Below are 16,834 nucleotides of genomic sequence, written 5' to 3'. Positions count from 1 at the left end.
ATAACCTTGAGACTGAAATAGAAAACTTAAAATGGAAACTTCAGGCATTCTTGAGAACATGCTAAAATATTCCTAAGTTGTGGGTTAGGGTTACCCTTCAAATGTGGTGGTTAGCATTGCATTTTTGCAGATACCCAGCTCTTGTCTAGGTGTGATAATCTCACTTGATTTAAAAAATAGCTGCACTTTATTGGCCTCAAACTCACTTGTAGCAGCAGCTTTGCGCTTGCGGACCGGCTTCATGATGCTGATGCCACAGCTGGGCTGCAGTGAGGGTTGGAGCCAGTAAGAGGTGTTGTCCACATTGGCCATGTAGATTCGCAGGCTTCCATCCTCACAAAGAAGAATCATGGTTGTACGCTGTTGCTCATTACTGGCAGTGTGTCGGATAGCAACCATATCTTGAATCTGGGGAAAAGATTTTGGATGATTTAGATGAACAACAAGCACAAGTCAAAAACATATACTAAAGAAAATAGGTCACAGGATGAAGAATCCAGTACATCAAATCTGAATCTCATCTTCATGCTTGTAGTGCATACATGGCCTTTTTTTAAAAAGTAATTTTCCTATTAACAGGGGTCTTCCTTTTTCCATTTTATGCATTGCTGTTTCTGAGTGTTGTTCACTATTCTCTAATCGACAAGTGACAGTTTCATGTCAGTACAGGAAGTGGTCCTTACTTTTGCTTTGGCTGGCAGCGTTTTAATCTCTTGGATGAGGAAGGTGTCTGGCTTGACCATGATGACCAGTGGTATTCCTGTTGTCTGCTGTACACAGCACACCAGGCCGGGGTGGTTCATAACTTCAGACCACTGGCACAGAGCAGGTGACATCTTACTGCTGCCACCATTAGAGCTACAAAGAGCAGGAGGGCAGGAAAGAGATGGAGACATAGTTAGCTCTTCCAGTCAGCCATTACATTTCCCATTTCCAGCGCAGTGGCGGGGAAGTGCAGACACTGTATATGGTGTAGAGGAGGTGTTACCCTTTGACGTTGATAGGGAAGAGCCTCTGCACGTCGGTGGTGCTGCGGCTCACTGTGGCAGCGAAGGACTTTCCCTGGCTGTAGCTGAAGAAAAGCATCTGAAGCACATGGGAGTAATAGACTGACACACCACCGCCGGCTACCTGCCCGTTGCTATCCTGGAGTCACACAGAGAAAATTTACCTCAGCATTGCTTCCTGACAGTTAAACTTCAAAACACTTGTGGGTATGATTCCACGGCTTAAGCATACATCCCACTTACTTTCAAGTCTTCATGGGTTATCTCCAACACATTTGTGACATAGAAGGGGCCATGTTGGGCACTGCTGGATTCATCCATAAGCTGGGTGTACATGTAACCTGCTGAAGACATGATTGCGATAACGTTCTTCCCTTCCTCATTGAAAAGGAATGTAGCATCGCGGATCTTGGAACTTGGGAGCAGGAAATAGTACATGGGACTCAGGGCATCCACTGACAAGTCATAAATCTGTTTAGCAAAGGAAAAATAAAATATGAATGAATACGTAAAAAGCAACATAATCATAATTATGTGTTTAGCACATGTGACTTTCTTCTAAGATCAACAGAAAAATTTAATCAAATCACCGATAACAGACCAAGATTCTAACTTGCAAAATGTCTCTTCTCTTAATGCATACCTTGACAAAGTCAGCAGTGATGATGGCAAGTTCAGTCTGTGAGCCCGGTAACCAGATGGCTTTGATGATGAAGTTGCCAGTAGCCAGCTGTGGGTGCAACACCAGATGGTCTGACACAGAGCCTGTGCTGCTGAAAGTTAGTACGTGGCAGTCCTGGGAAAAAGACAAAACAAGACAATCAAATACTTATTTCCTATATAGCACCCATTCATGTAAAAAGGGCATTTAAATCTACTTAGCTATAATGTGAACAGCTGCTATGAATTCTACCATTATTGTTATCTAGTGTAGCTTAGTTGGGTGATAGGTTCATGTTCTTTTCTCTCAAGCAAAATACCTACATGGTTGTCTAAACTGTTTTCATTTTAAAAGGTTTATACGAAGAAGCTGGTTTTCTGACCTTGAGGCCGCACACAGCCAGGTAATCTTCATTACAAGGGTTGCCTGTGAGACTGAGGACAGTGAAAGGGACTGGAGCAGAGGCCAGACGGGTCAGTGTTAGCTTCCTCTTGCTTGAGTCAGCCTGTTTCAGGAGAGTCGACAACTGCAACACTGTAATCTGGAAAGCAGGAGACAAAGAGAAAATGTGTTACAACTAACAAACATCAAACATAACATGAAGATAAACAGAAATGCACATTAAAGGGTGTAGAAATAAACTTTATACTAAAATGTATGTTATACACTGATATTATTTATGGTAAACTCTATCCAGTGAGATCACTATATTTACAGCAACACAATGTTTTTGCAACCATGCAGCACTAACAATAGTTCAGCTTTGTTTGATAATGGTGCTCTACTCCTATTGTTGTGTGATTTAGCTTACTAGTTTGAGAAGCTTACCTTTCCCTTTTCATGACTGACTGCAAGGTGCTGGCGGCGGCCGTGAGGTGAAGACAGGACACACATGGCAACACGGCGCAAGACGTGTGCACTGATGAGCTGGCGTATAGTTTGTCCCTGGTCACCACTGTAGTTCATCCTCACATTCTCAAAAGCCCCTTCTTGAGAACCAAGTGTGGGCACCTGAGGAAATGGAATTTATTAAATACAAGGTAGTTTCTAATACAATATTGAATACAGGATTTTTTCTAACGGCAACAAATGTTACAGGTCTTCATACCATTAACTGGTCTGTCATCTCCACAGTCTTGTCCTGAGTATGCAATTCATTGAGGGCCTGCTGAGCCCGGCTGCTGCTTCCCACTGCTGATGCCTGCTGGAAGTTGGTCTGGATGGCTTCCATGAGAAACATAAGCATCTCCAGTATGACTGCTGCAGTGGATGATCCCATCTGTTGGGGAGAAAGAGAGCCAAAAGTTGGAGCCACACAATGGGTGCAGTATATGTAATCTTAAAACATCTTTAAGAAGTGCAATAATGTTAAGTCATTAAATCAGACAGACAGATACACAGACTTGATGATTAATCCATAATTCAACATATTTTCTCTCACCACTTGGGCTAGTAACTCTTCCTGGCAGCCCTCAATGCTCTTGCACACACTGCTCTTCTTAGGTCTGTCTTCATCACCAGGTTTGCCATCACAGATTGTGACCTTGCCCTTGTCAGAGGGTGACGCATTCTGGTGGCGGATAGCACTGTCAGGCATACGCAATTCACTCTGGAATGCAGAAGACTCTTTCAGAGTGGAACCCATGCCGCTGCTGGGGCTGCGTTTGACCAGGGCCTGTGGGTGGTATGGCACAAAGTAAAGCAGTCAGAACAGCAACACGGTTGACACTTGCATGCATTTATATAACTGAATGGGGAAGCTCATCAAATTCAAGCTTTTCACATGAAAGAACCTGCTTTGTTTATAATTAAGATAAGCTTAGTCAAAAGAAAAGTAACAGAGATTGTGTTGGATGGAGATGCACTTTATCTAAACTGCCTCCAAAGGCAAATAAAAATCATGGCTTCACAAGACTCTTGATAACACCGGAACAATTATTTATTGTATTGGAATCTGCTGCATGCCAAATACCATATACTTTCACTCTGTTATCCATTTGAACAAAACTATTATGAGCCATTGTTATCACAACACTGACACAGAACTAAACAGAAATAAACTGAAGGTTAAATGTAGTTGATGGTTTGTTCATCATCACATGCAAATTCATAAATCCTTCAAGTAAGATTAACTAGGAAAGCTGGCCTTTTCAGTAAACAAAATGTTGACAAACATAACATGACTTTTCTCATTTTCTGGCCACATGTGTGGGCTAGCTAGAACCCTGACCAAATGAAATGACTGGATGGAAGTCAATGGGGGAATGACTTGCAAGCCAAAGTTACCGCTGTTGTTCTCTTCCCATGATGACCTGAGGTATTCGGTCTCACCTGGCAGCTGCCATCCTCTTTGGCACCGCAGTCACAGAAGAAAGAGCCATATTTGGCATAGGAGATCTCATGGTCTTTGTGACAGACCTTGGCGCACACTGTGCACACACCTACCCCATCCACCATCTTACAGGTGTGACAGTGGTACCTGCAGAATGAAAAGGACCAGGACAGGACTGTGTACATTGCATCAAAAAAAATAATAATAATAGGATGTCATCTGAATATTTCTATGAAAAGCCAATTATATGCTGTGTAACAAATATAACCACATTCCACAGTTCAGATAGCAAAAAGATGCTGCTTCCAGGTTTAGTTTAGATTCTACAAAGAGACGCATTAAGGCATATTCAGGTGTTGGAAATTCAAAACATGTTACTAATACAATGACTAATTGTTGCTTTTCTTTTCACCTTCATATTGTGAAGTATATTACAAATGAACATAATGTTGTGTAGGCTTTTTATGCAGGTTTCTTCACAATGTCACCAGTCTGAATACATCATGTTTCAGAGGACTTAAACAAATGCAACCAAACCTTTCTGTTTCATGCAAGTCTACTGTATGTATGATTTTCCTTTTTACTATGTGACAAGTCAATTATCAGGTGTAATAGCCTAATAGCTTGTGCCACTTGAACTATGACCTCCTAAAAGTCCCTTAACTTGATCATGATTAAAGAAACAATATTTGGTCATGAAATGATAAAACTGAAATCACAGGGAACAATTAATGTTTCTTTACCAGTGCTGGTTCATGAACTCCTTCTGTGTAATGGTGAAGGTGCACAGTTTGTTGCAAAGGGAGTCTTCATCCTGTCAAAACAATGACAAACATATGTAAGGATGGACTGTTCCCTTTAGCAACTGATGGAGCAAAAACTGACTACAACAAACATAAAAAGCTATCAATTTCATAACTTATATCCATATGTTTTGGTGAAAATCAAGTGGTACAGACTATAGCATCATATTTTCAATTTCTTGCACATCACATTGTGCCTTTGTCTATGTATATTATGAACTAAGCTGACTGGGTCTCTAAGGCTGTCTAACTGACGTAATAGGAGCACAAGCAACATATTAACAAGAAGGAAGCCATGCTGTTGCTGTCATGTGTTTCATTGCATTTCAAGGCTCAGCTTTTTTAAAAAAGCAGCAGAGGGAACACAAGTTTAATTCCTGGCATCTGGATAAAGAATATGTCCCACATCCCCTCTGGAAGTTATATATAAAGGTAACACCCATTATGTTATCTTTGCTATTTTTGCTGTACTGGGCAGTGCCAGGAGGTAGGCTGGGAGCCAAGGCCTACTATATTCTTTAAACAGAGGGATTTTCCTTGCACATCAGTGGGCAGGAGGAAAACAACTACTGAAAGCTTCTGGTCTGCACCATAACTTAAGTAATGTTTTGTTGTTTTTCTATTGCCTGGGATCAGTCAGAAAGTTTTCTTGTATAACAATTTGGCTTTTGTATTTAGTTAAAAACATGAGATTACATTTTACTACATATCAACTTGAACAACATGGCATAGATACTGTTTTCTGCAGTAGTTTTCACAACACCTTACAGCATTTTCTGTTAAGTCTGTTCATTTACAAAACATGGCCCTGTTTAAGGAGGACAGACAAAGAGAAGAGATCTCACAGAGTCTTCTGCCTGGGAATCATCCTCCTCTACTGCAAGCTCCTCCACCCAGTCTGAGTCCACTTCCATGGCCTTCTCTTCTCCCTCCATCAGCAGTGCTGAGGTGCCTTGACCACTGCTTTGCCTCAAGGCATTCATCACATCAGCCAGATAGGAGATGATGTGGCACGAGCATTCCAGCATGCTGGCATGCTGAAATCAACAGACAGGTGCTCATCAATTACTTGACATCAACTTTTAATGGTTAAAAATGCTAATATCTCCATTTGGAAATGCCAAATGGTAAATATGAAAATGTACCTTTCCTTGGGACAAGTTTGTGCTCACTTTTTCCACGACATTCTTCTGTGTTAAATACTTTTTGCTGCAGAAAAAAAAATTAAGAATCATTTTTTAAAATTAATATTCAAAAATTTAAGATTGTACTGCTGCTTATGATAATGGCTAATGAGTTAAGTACTTTTTCAATCCAAAGTAATTAATCTGAAAACAAGCAATTTTCTTGTGACTTTAGCCCTTGCAGTCATACCAAAATAAATATCAAGTTCCTTATAATGTAAATTAAATTACAGAACAGTAAGTCTGTGAAACTGATTTCTTACCATCTGGTCAGCCAGTCGATGGCTGCCCTGTGTAGCTGCAGGTGGCCAGCCCCCTGGCCAGCGCTGGCCAGTGTGGCCATGATGACCATGAGCTCAGGGAAGCCTGTTCCATCACCATTAGCCAACATGTCTGTTGCCATGGGAATCAGCGTGCTGAGGAGGACGGTGCACACTCCTTCGCCCACCTGGCTGTTGTCACGAACAATGTGAGTGGTGAGCAACTGCAGGAGCTGTCGGTTTTCCTGCACTACTTCCAGCTGCTCAGAATCTTTTGGTGGGGTGGCTGTCATGCGCGTCAGCCAGGACTGCAGACGAGTGGGCTCAACACAGGCCAGCTGGGCCAAGGAGCCACATAAGCACAACAGGCTGGGGTTTGGACTCTTCTCCGCTGGGAACAACAACATTACCATGAGATTTAGGTTTAGTGAAAAATCTGATGTACCTGTAACTGTTAGCTTTTTTTTTTTTTAGCTTAGGTGTTAGAATGCTTCAAACATGCCTGTTGCGCACACTCCTACACCTTTCCAATGTCAGAATACAGGGTGGATGTGTCTTACTTTCCAAAATAGACATGTAAAAGTAGGCCACTTTTACATGTGGTCAGATGTCAATTTATATAAACTAGTCCATTTGAAGCATACTTCAGCGATTAGACAATTTTTTAAATTGAAATTATAATGGTAGACTTACTGAGCTGGAAAAGCTTAGTGAAGAATTTCAGCACCCTGTTGCAGAACTTTGCCGACAGATTTTCATTGGCTGTCGCCATCATAATCTGGACAAGCTCACCACTGGAAAAACGAGAGCATAGCATTAGGGAGGTAGATGTACGAATGTGTAATAATGCAGCCTGTGTTATCAGTCGAGCAAATACCTGAATGAAAAGAACTCTTCCATGGCCTTGCGGACTTGACTGCTCTCAAGCTGCTTTTCAAGGTACTGAAGGCATTCCTCAAGGACAGACTCATCCAAACCACTAAAAAATAAGAGAGCAAAGGTTGATAAAAGCAGCGAGACTCATCCAAACAATAAACTTGCAGGCTAATAAACAAAAACCCCCAATATGCTACACTAGGCTATAAGCTGCTCAGTGGGGCTTTATTCATCAGCACTACAAACAGCTGTTTGACATTTTGATTCCATGTTTAAATACCAATATAATGTTTAATGCATGTTTAACTAATAATTATGTCAAACATGGCATACCTGTTGGGGTCTGAATGATTGGCAATGATGTTGTAACACCCAGTCACCAAACGCTCATAGATGCGGGCAAGGAAGGCATCTGACTCTGATGGTCCGAGGATACGCTCCAGTGAGGTGCTGCTGATCTCTGCCACGCTCTCTGTGCTGCTCTCCAGGAGGAGAGGCAACAGAGTGCGCACAACCTGTGAAGGATTCAGCTCCTCTGTGCTGAAGAGACAAACATGCAGCAATATTAACTAAAAATTACAGATTTCTCATGAACCTGAGCTAATACACTATTAATTACATCTTTAATGATTTTAAATAGCACTGGACAGACACTTACACAATGAGGTCGCCAGTGAGGCGAACCAAAGAGAGTAGGATGTGTTTTAGAGAAGAGGCCAGAGGCAAGGACTGACAACTCAATGTGCCCAGGTGAGCTGCTTGGATGGCACTGATGTAGCTCTCTGATGGAATGGTATCATTGGCAAATGCGTTTCGCTGAGAAACAAAAAACACAAGACTATTAGTCTCATAATTGCTTGCACAACAATTTATTTTTTATTTACACGCTGAGCAGAACTGGGCGATATGGATAGGAAAAAAACATCAAGACTGACTTCACATCATCATTCAAGGCTGCCATAGTTAATGGCTTAGTGCCAGCTCATTGTTAAAATAAAGATGCCAAAAAAAAAAGTTATTCACATACCCATGAGCCAATGTTGGGGAATTCATTGGTGTGGATGCTGTTCCAAGTTTCACATATTGTCTGTACAGCTGATGGTAAATTCTGCATAATACTATGACCTGTGGAGTTTAGGTTAAACATTGAGTGTACAGAAAAATTGGGAAAGTCAATATAGAGTTAAAGAATTTTGTTCTTGAGTAATCCTTTCACATACCCAGCATGTTGGCCTTGCAGCGGGTGGAGCCAATGGAGAGAACTGCAGCATAACCCTGGAGCTTGGCATCTGTAAGCTTGTTCTCCCCTTCCTCTGGGATGTTCATCAGCAGGTAAGACCTGGTAAAGACAAGTATGGTTTAATAGTTATATTACTATAAACAAATGATTTATTTACAGCTCAACTTTTGTTTTTCAACACAGGTCTTAGGTTTGAAACATGTTCAAAGGGAAACAGTAACAGGATGTTCTTCACTTGTTGGCTTACTGCATCTATTAGTCTGCAGCAGTCTTTGCAAAATGGCAGCATGAAAGCAGGTGGTGTTTTTTTTATCCTGTCCTCTATAATTTCTAGGGGTGTGTATCTCACTGACTGAGACGATTCGATACGTATCTCGATACATGTTCAACGATACGATATATTTTATAAATCTTTAAGTGGCCAATGATTCAGTTCGATACGATTCAGCTTGGTCACGATACGATACAATTTACATTTTGATTCAACTAATGCTACATTTGTAGAGTGCTGTTAGTTGCCAAAAAATCCTGATAGTTTTACAAAATATAGTAACAGTAGAGACAGAAAGAAGGAGACATTACAGTGATGTTTATATCTTATTATGAGTCTCATGTGTAAATGAGATGAGATAAATGAGAAAATTTAAAAGTGTTTAAAATATCAGTATTTCTGCAGTAAGATGATGTGCTGCTCTGTTTCATATGAAGACTGATTAGTGTGGAGGAACAGTGATGCTCTCACAGTGACATGACGTCTCTGTGGGTCAGACTCGTGTCTCTGTTCTCTGCTGTCCAACACGTTTTGCATAAATGATCTGCAGCAGCGTTTCTCATCTTTCTTATGAAACCCAAACTTAGTCTACACTTAAGTGTTATGAAAGTTTGGTGGTGTGACGCGGTACAATGTCACTTCTGTCGCTGTTTTCAGCGCCGTCTGTTATGAGCAAATGAAGAGAAGACACAGGAGAGGGAGGAGGGAGCGCATGTTTTGTGAGCACGGCAGCGGGCGTCCAGCGAGAGCAATGCAGACAGAGACAGCGGGAGAGAGAAGACGGAGGAAAGTTAACAGTGGCAGCTCCCTGATGCCAAAATTAAACATATGCGCATCCCAATGAGATGTATCGACACGCTAGTTCTGCATCGATTTGTTTCCGATTCAGCGTTTTACCGATGCAGGGCCGTCCAAACCGATGCACTCGTATCTAACACATTTAAGTCCGATGCATCGGGCGCTTGAGTGAATCGTTATACCCCTAATAATTTCTGTTGAGAATGTTTTTGATGACTGACTGTGTTCAAAACCCCTAAAGGGATAGTTCAACCAAAAATGAAAATTCAGTTATTATCTGCTCACCCTCATGCTGAATGAAGGTTGAGTTTAGTTTTTAGTCCGCAAAACACTGTTGGAGTTTCATGGGAAAACGGTGCTGCAGAATTTCCCAAACAATTTAAGTGAATGGTGACCAGTTTTCAAATGGAAAATACAAAAAAAATGGTGTAGTCCAAGTCTCCTAGAGCCCTGACACACCATCACACCACACACACCCAGTGCAGATGGTGTGCATGTGCACGTTAAAGTGGCTCAAAGCTAAGGATCTACAGTAAAACGTGGTGTAAATGACATCATTAAAGCCAACTTAGTATGTCAGGGCTTTAGGAGATTTGGATAACACCAGACAAGCAATATGGACACATTTTATATTGTTTGTTTTTTGTTTTCTTGTGAAACTCCTGCAGTGTTTTGGGGACTACAAAACCAAACTCAACTTTCAACAGGTATGGGGGAAAGGAAATAATGACTGAATTTTCATTTTTGGGTGGCCGATCCCTTTGTGTCAGAAATACAAAAAATGTATCTGCATCAGTCAAAAATAAAAAAAATAAACAAACCTGTCGCTATTTTCATCACATTCTCATATTCACACTTGATTGACATGATGCAAATAGATGAGCTTGTCTGATGTTCAGTGTAAGCAAAGTGCAAAAGTTAGAGTGATCCTCTTCTCACCTTGTGAAGGCTGTGTAAACATCAGTGAGCTGCAGGGTTGCAGGCAGTAGGTTCTTTGTAATCTCAGATGACTTGTGGGTGTCTGCCTCAATGGCAACCTTGGACAAATGCTCATCCAGTGAAACCTGCACTTTAGAGATGACTGCATCCAGTGTATAGATGGCTTGCAGCGAGGGTAACTGATGAAGTGGAAGGATGACGTTCGGGTCTACACTGGAGAAGGTGGAAATCTGCAACAGAATCAAGTCGTCAGAAAGTGATAGTTGTGCTCAGAATTCTGTTTGGACAACAATGGATACAAAGCTCAACAATGACGACATTAAAATCGTTACCTGTCTAGCAATGTACTCCTCTGCTAGCTCCACATCATATTTCACAGTGCTGCACTTAGCAGCCGTCATCTCAACCAGAGAGGCTGCTTGGTCTGCTTTCATTCCTTGCTTCACCAAGTGTTCCTGTCAGTGATAGTGATCATATGGGCATAGTCATACATCAGAATAAACAACAAGAAAAGCATTTTTTTACCTGACAAGACTAAGGACACAATATTAGTCATCATGAAGTCAAACATTTCAAAAATGCAAATCTGCAGCATCCAGTTCCAATTATTTGTTTGAAAATGTAAAATGCACAGCATTTGTGATTATGAGTGTTGATCAGTACAATAATCACCAACAGTATAACCTATTACATTTGACTTGACCATGAAACAAAATCAAGTGTAATATTTTTTAAATCATTTATTTGTTTTGGCATCTATCATGCATAGTATGTAGTGGGAATTTCAGGTGTCAACAGACCTTAATCCAGTTCACGTAGGTAGACACCCGGAGACGTGAGGACCACCGCAGAGTGTGCAGGATGTCACTCTCACTGGGATCGCTGCATCCAGTCTTGAGCTGCTCCATATAGGCTTTCGATGGTGGCAAAACACCCAGGATTCTCCACAGTATCAGAAAGTAGTACTGAAGAGAGCATGCCTCCTGAGCAGGGCGATAAACAAACATGCATTTTTTTCTAATCCCCATTCATTTTATGTTATAGTTGACATCTGCAGCAGTTAAGTTTTAATTAATAATGACTTAACACTTCCTGATGGTGCTTTACATTAAAAAGCTTCATAATCAACCATAGGGCTTTTATTTGGAGCAAATTACAGCCTTAGTCATGGAGGTGCATCCATTATAATTTGTTCAATCTTACCATAGGAGTGATGGGTTTGTTCTCCTGTCTTCTTGCTGTGTCAAACTCAGAACCTGCGACCAGCAGTGAGATGAGCCAGGCATACAGTTCATCGTATTTAACTGCTCCATTGAACAACTTAGGAAAGACCTACAGGGGAAAAAAAAACATTAAATGTGAATACAGTGAGGTGGGGGTGTGGGGGTGATGATGACAAAATAATACTTATTAATTTGAGGTCAAAGTCTCACCTTGCTGTCCAGTCTGCTGATATCATCTTCAGATGCCTCCGGGGACAGAACGCAGTAAAATTTGGGCTGCACATTTGAATCTAAGAAAGGTTGCATGAGAACAGCATATTATTTTCTCATCTTGTATCACAAAAGCCACACCCTCTTCAAATGTCAGAAATAACAACACAGACAATATGAACACTGTGTGAAAGTTACTAAGGTTCAACATAAATTTATGAATTTTGATTATTAACCTCCTGTTGTTTTGACGTCAACAAAAACAGTTCATGCAACTGGTGATGTTGTATTGTATTTATTGTCATGCTGCAGCCAGTGGCTAAAAAAGTTGATTTCTTTCACTTGTCTTACCTGCTGAACAGTGTTTGGCCCAGTTCTCCTCCACCTCTTTGAATCCATAGTAAAGTGGGAGACTGCTGCGTTTGCCACCTTCCTGAACTGAACCTGGTCCCGTAGATGGTGGGGTAAGGAGGTTATACTGCACCTGAAATAAGATCCGGTGTAGAAGCTAAATTCCCTGTCATCACAGTGACAGACACAGTCACATTTATTCAAAGACTGCACTGGAATGAAGAAGATTTGTACAACCACTTGGTTTGGCTGTCATGTTAGCCCTGTAGCAGGGGCAATCAAATCAAAATAACTCAAAGCAACAATGTACCATATAAATATGTGAATCTCACCATTATCAAGATATGAAGCCAGTGGCTGCTTTAGAGAAAGTCACTAAGAAAGTGACTGAGGATATTTTTATACTTAAATCAGCCTTATGTAATATTCAGGATGGTAGCCTCAAGGTTGCTCTGCATTCGAGAATTATAAAAATTTTTTGCATTTACGTGACAGTATTTTATTTGTAATATTGAATCAAAGAAATGACAAATACAAATCAAATAGATAGAGCCACACTTAAACAATGCAATTTATCCACACAATAGGCCAACCATAATGAGAAAATAAGCAATTAACCTGTTCAAAAAGGTATAGGGGAGCCTTGGAGTAGTGGCGCAGCAGGTAGTCAAAAACCAGACACAGGCGGGCCAGGTTGAGGGGCACTGCCTTCAGCTGGGAGTCTCTGCTCTGTGCTACTTCTGTGATGGCCTGTGTGACCAGGGTCAGGACTGACCGCCGGCCACGCTCCGACAGATTGTGGAAAAGGAGCAGCAGGAGCTGGAGGTGCTCCACATTAAGGTCGTCTTCTCCGTGGACAGAACTCTGGATAGTGTGTTGTTTCAATGTTCCTAAAAATCTATGAGGGCAGGGAAGGAGAGGTAGTCGAAAGAAGAAATGGTTAAAAAAACAAACAAAAAACAAAGTAAAACAAATTGTGTCCAAATGTAAGCTAGTCTATATTTTAACAAACACATTTTGTATACATTATCACAAACCACAGTACATTTACTGGTTTAACTTTAACTGTTAACAGTGTGTCAACTCTGTTCTCAAATACTGGTAAATACTGAAGCACTCATTAAGTTGAAATGGCCATTCCTTTTCACTCTTGGTACCTAATACAAATGTATACAGATGCTGTAGGAGAGTGAAGCAGAGCATTTTTTGTGTGCATTGTTACTCCAATTGTTTGGTTCTTTGCCATTATCAGTTAAAATGCACAACAGCTTGACTTTAACATTGTACAACAACAATACTAACTGATACCTAAGGAGTTATGGTGACAGGACCAAGGAAATATTTAAACAAATCCATTGTACACTTGAGCCACACGAGAACTGTGATTATTGCCATACCTTTCCCAGACTTTCATACACTCAGGCACATCTGGTTCTCCTTGCACACTGGCTTTGTGCTGCCATATGAGGAGAAGTCTGGAGAGGACTGATAATGACTGAGGATGAATGTACAGAGGCCAGGGTCCCTCTGAAAAGGGCGCAACACCTAACTGCTGAAGAAGAGTGCTCTGAGAATGACAAAAGATACAATAATAAGTCCGTGACATTGAATTAACACTTCATAAACAATATGCTCATTAGAGATCTTTGGTGCTGGTGAACAAGATCGTGGCATTTCTCATACCTGCAGGGCCGGGGATGGAAGATCTGATGTTACCAGGGTGTGGTTGAAGTGATACAAAGCTAAAGAAAACACTTCATCTGAGGAGCCTGGGGAGAAACAAATGCATTATACCTAGTGGTGTGCATTTGTGCCAACAATTATGAGCTACACTTGTCATTAGCTACCAAGTCAACAAAAGGAAATTAGGGCAAATTTTGACATTATTTGCGTAATCAGCAATATTTTTTTCTTGGCATACCTTTAACATCCTTGTCCACATCTTTGATGATGCTGGCTAGCGTAGCCATGTGCTGCTCTGTAAGAGACACGCTCAGGTAGTTGCGGATGAAGTTGTTCCTGGACTTGAGCATTGACGTGGTGATGAAGTTCAGAATACTGGAGGCTAAACTGAGGAACTGTATGAACAAACAACAAAAAATATATGTGCTCTTTACTCTGGACTTAACACTGCAACATTATCCTGTTGGGTACATGAAAATTAGTCCTTACCAGTTCTGGGTCTTTGCGGCCAGCTAATATGTTTCCATTTTCGCTTGGATTCTGCTTGCTGGGGCTCTTCAGTCTGGGGGATGTCTCCAGGGGTGGGGGTGGGGGAGGAGGTGGCGGAGCGACTTTGTCTTTGGTGGGTGAAATCGTCTCTTCAAACCAAAGTCCCAAGATGGGTTCACTGTCATCATCTGTAGGAGAAGACAAATAGTTTTATTAATTTCTTAGAGTGATGAGAAGAGACAAGATATTTGTGGAGTGGCAGTGGCATCATCAAAAGGCAAAATGTACAAAGCTTCACACTAGTGCATGACACCTATAACACTGTGCAGGTGGTGGACAAGCGCCAAAGACTACAGTAAATAGTGAACATATAGTGACGTCCTGTTGGTGAATATCCACTTAAAGAAAAATACTACAGAATTTTCCTTCTGAGAATATTTTTGTCAAAAGATGTGACAAAAGGGAGAGCACATTTATTTATTATTTTGCCTTTTCCTCTGAGACACTGCCATTAACGCATGTATTTGAAATTAACAGAGCTCATGCTGTAGTGTTTCCCTGTGTCAACCTAGTTGCTGAAAAACTGAGAAGCCGATTGACAGTTTTCCAGATTCTCATAGTTAACATAATATTTTTCCATGAGGTAACTTGCCATTATTCTGATCACTAAATGTTTTCAGATTTGTGTAGGTCCAACAGAATCCAAGACTTTCTACCAAAATAAATTCAGAAGCAATCTAAGTTGGGTTCCTTATAAATTCTGTTAAAGAAGAATTTAAATTGCATGCACTGATGAGTTCATAGCAACAATGAGACAAACAATACTAAAGTCACTTTGGCACTTGATACTAAGACATATTGTTTCTTTTCAATGGAAGCTCACTGCTGCATTATTCCATAGCAGAAAGCACTGTGTTAGAACAAACATATCACAGGCATCTGATTTTTATGCATATTTGTGCATTAGCAACATGCATCAGCTACAACAAAAAGCCACTTTAAATAAAGTTAAAACACGGTAGTTCCAATTTTGTGAGCTCTTGATATTTTCAAGCACTGGATTAATTAATATTTTGGTGCAGAAATACAAGTTCTTATCTTTGAAGCAGTGCAGAAATTATGAATATCTAATGAAAAAAGCACTAAAACATTAAAACATTCTAATGTGATTCCATTTAATTAATGGTAACTTCAATTGTTCTGAACCCATGAAAAGAAAATTATCCTGCCAAATTAATATTCAGTTATGTTTAGTAATGATGACAGAAATCTGGGAAAAAAACAGCCCATACAGTATCAAATGAACACTGGCATTTAAATATAATTTTCTTGTTTAAGAACACATTTAGAAAGCATCTTGCAGGCTCAAAGGGTATCTTGACTGCCTCCCTGTCTAAATACATGCTCCATGGTTTGCGGCCATAGGTTTCACTACTTTTTGGCCACAATTCAGCTGGCCCTCCCCCACAGAATGTTTTATAATGGCCTCACTTATGACTTTATGTCCTCAGCCTCCCATGGGACATAAGTAAAAATTCCTTTGGAGGTGGCATTTTAAGACCTTGTGGACAGATGTTCTTAGTTAACCCTCACAACCCATCAACTCAACCAAATCAGATTTTTAGCTTTGCTCACGTCTTCACTGGAATATAAAACATACTGTACATCAGCAGATCTGATTTTAAGACTATTAAATCAATCATCAATCTCTGGCCAAAGGCCAGAAAAATACCACTACCAAGAAAAATACTTTATAATCAAACATTTGTCATGGACAACCAACACAATGTCACAAAGCACCACTTGTGTTAAAATCAGAAAGTTCATTCCTTGCAATCAACTCCGTCTAGGTTTTTCTGCAGCATTCTCAAAGATTGTTCTTATAACCAGGGGATAGTCAACCAAGGTCACTGCCTTTGCTTGCCACCCAACTAGCGACACAGTGAACACTCACACCTATCCTTATGAGTGGTGGCCCAACAAGGCTATTTGTTCCAGTAGCTATGAATCAATAAAATATATTGTGATTAGACTTGAAAATCATCTCACTGCAGACATAGCCAGCTGAAGTATCTACAGATTAATTCAAATACAACAAGGTATGACGTTTAAGTGTTAAAAAAGAATATCACTTTAAGTTGATATTCACATTTGCATGCAACATACAAACATCATAACTTTTTAAGTGACAGCAAGATGTGGCATAGTGTGTTTAAGCCGATAGTTTACAAGCACAACTCAAATTTATTGTATTCAAGCATAATACCACTGTTTTGACATGGGTCCTACATTATTTTTGTATTGAGGACATTTTCAGATGTGTAATAAATAACGCAGAAGAATAAATGAACAAGATCTGTGGGAGGGCTAGGTGACATGATCACAAAATCACTGTCATCATAATTTGAAATACTTACCTCAGTATTGCCAAATTACTAAATGTAATAAGGATTAGGTTTAACTTAACATCAATCTAATCTGAAAACTACAAGCATGCATTAAATTAA

At 40.4% G+C, this 16,834-nt stretch overlaps 1 protein-coding gene across 3 annotated transcripts in view; it reads right to left on the bottom strand.

Annotated features, from left to right (window-relative positions):
• Positions 1-16,834, bottom strand: part of ubr4 (ubiquitin protein ligase E3 component n-recognin 4) — a 51,254-nt gene that overhangs the window by 24,858 nt on the left and 9,562 nt on the right. For all 3 annotated transcript variants that reach the window (XM_084721513.1, XM_084721511.1, XM_084721512.1), the window contains 31 exons: positions 14,328-14,515; positions 14,077-14,233; positions 13,839-13,924; positions 13,553-13,722; positions 12,774-13,053; positions 12,156-12,288; positions 11,805-11,884; positions 11,575-11,703; positions 11,172-11,354; positions 10,704-10,826; positions 10,372-10,601; positions 8,344-8,462; positions 8,151-8,248; positions 7,782-7,939; positions 7,457-7,663; positions 7,125-7,226; positions 6,941-7,041; positions 6,251-6,638; positions 5,949-6,012; positions 5,649-5,840; positions 4,744-4,814; positions 3,955-4,147; positions 3,110-3,343; positions 2,777-2,947; positions 2,497-2,679; positions 2,051-2,209; positions 1,651-1,803; positions 1,251-1,478; positions 989-1,146; positions 684-858; positions 207-408 (listed from right to left, as the gene is read on the bottom strand). In XM_084721513.1, the coding sequence (XP_084577639.1) occupies positions 207-408; positions 684-858; positions 989-1,146; positions 1,251-1,478; positions 1,651-1,803; positions 2,051-2,209; positions 2,497-2,679; positions 2,777-2,947; positions 3,110-3,343; positions 3,955-4,147; positions 4,744-4,814; positions 5,649-5,840; positions 5,949-6,012; positions 6,251-6,638; positions 6,941-7,041; positions 7,125-7,226; positions 7,457-7,663; positions 7,782-7,939; positions 8,151-8,248; positions 8,344-8,462; positions 10,372-10,601; positions 10,704-10,826; positions 11,172-11,354; positions 11,575-11,703; positions 11,805-11,884; positions 12,156-12,288; positions 12,774-13,053; positions 13,553-13,722; positions 13,839-13,924; positions 14,077-14,233; positions 14,328-14,515 (5,115 nt within the window). The remainder of the gene's footprint in view (positions 1-206; positions 409-683; positions 859-988; positions 1,147-1,250; positions 1,479-1,650; positions 1,804-2,050; positions 2,210-2,496; positions 2,680-2,776; positions 2,948-3,109; positions 3,344-3,954; positions 4,148-4,743; positions 4,815-5,648; positions 5,841-5,948; positions 6,013-6,250; positions 6,639-6,940; positions 7,042-7,124; positions 7,227-7,456; positions 7,664-7,781; positions 7,940-8,150; positions 8,249-8,343; positions 8,463-10,371; positions 10,602-10,703; positions 10,827-11,171; positions 11,355-11,574; positions 11,704-11,804; positions 11,885-12,155; positions 12,289-12,773; positions 13,054-13,552; positions 13,723-13,838; positions 13,925-14,076; positions 14,234-14,327; positions 14,516-16,834) is intronic.

The sequence above is a fragment of the Lutjanus erythropterus genome, chromosome 6 (genome assembly GCF_056507025.1).
Source record: "Lutjanus erythropterus isolate fLutEry1 chromosome 6, fLutEry1.hap2, whole genome shotgun sequence".
In the NCBI taxonomy this organism is placed as follows: domain Eukaryota; kingdom Metazoa; phylum Chordata; class Actinopteri; order Lutjaniformes; family Lutjanidae; genus Lutjanus; species Lutjanus erythropterus.
Note: the sequence above shows the minus strand (reverse complement) of the source record. Positions and strands in the feature narration are given on the sequence as shown.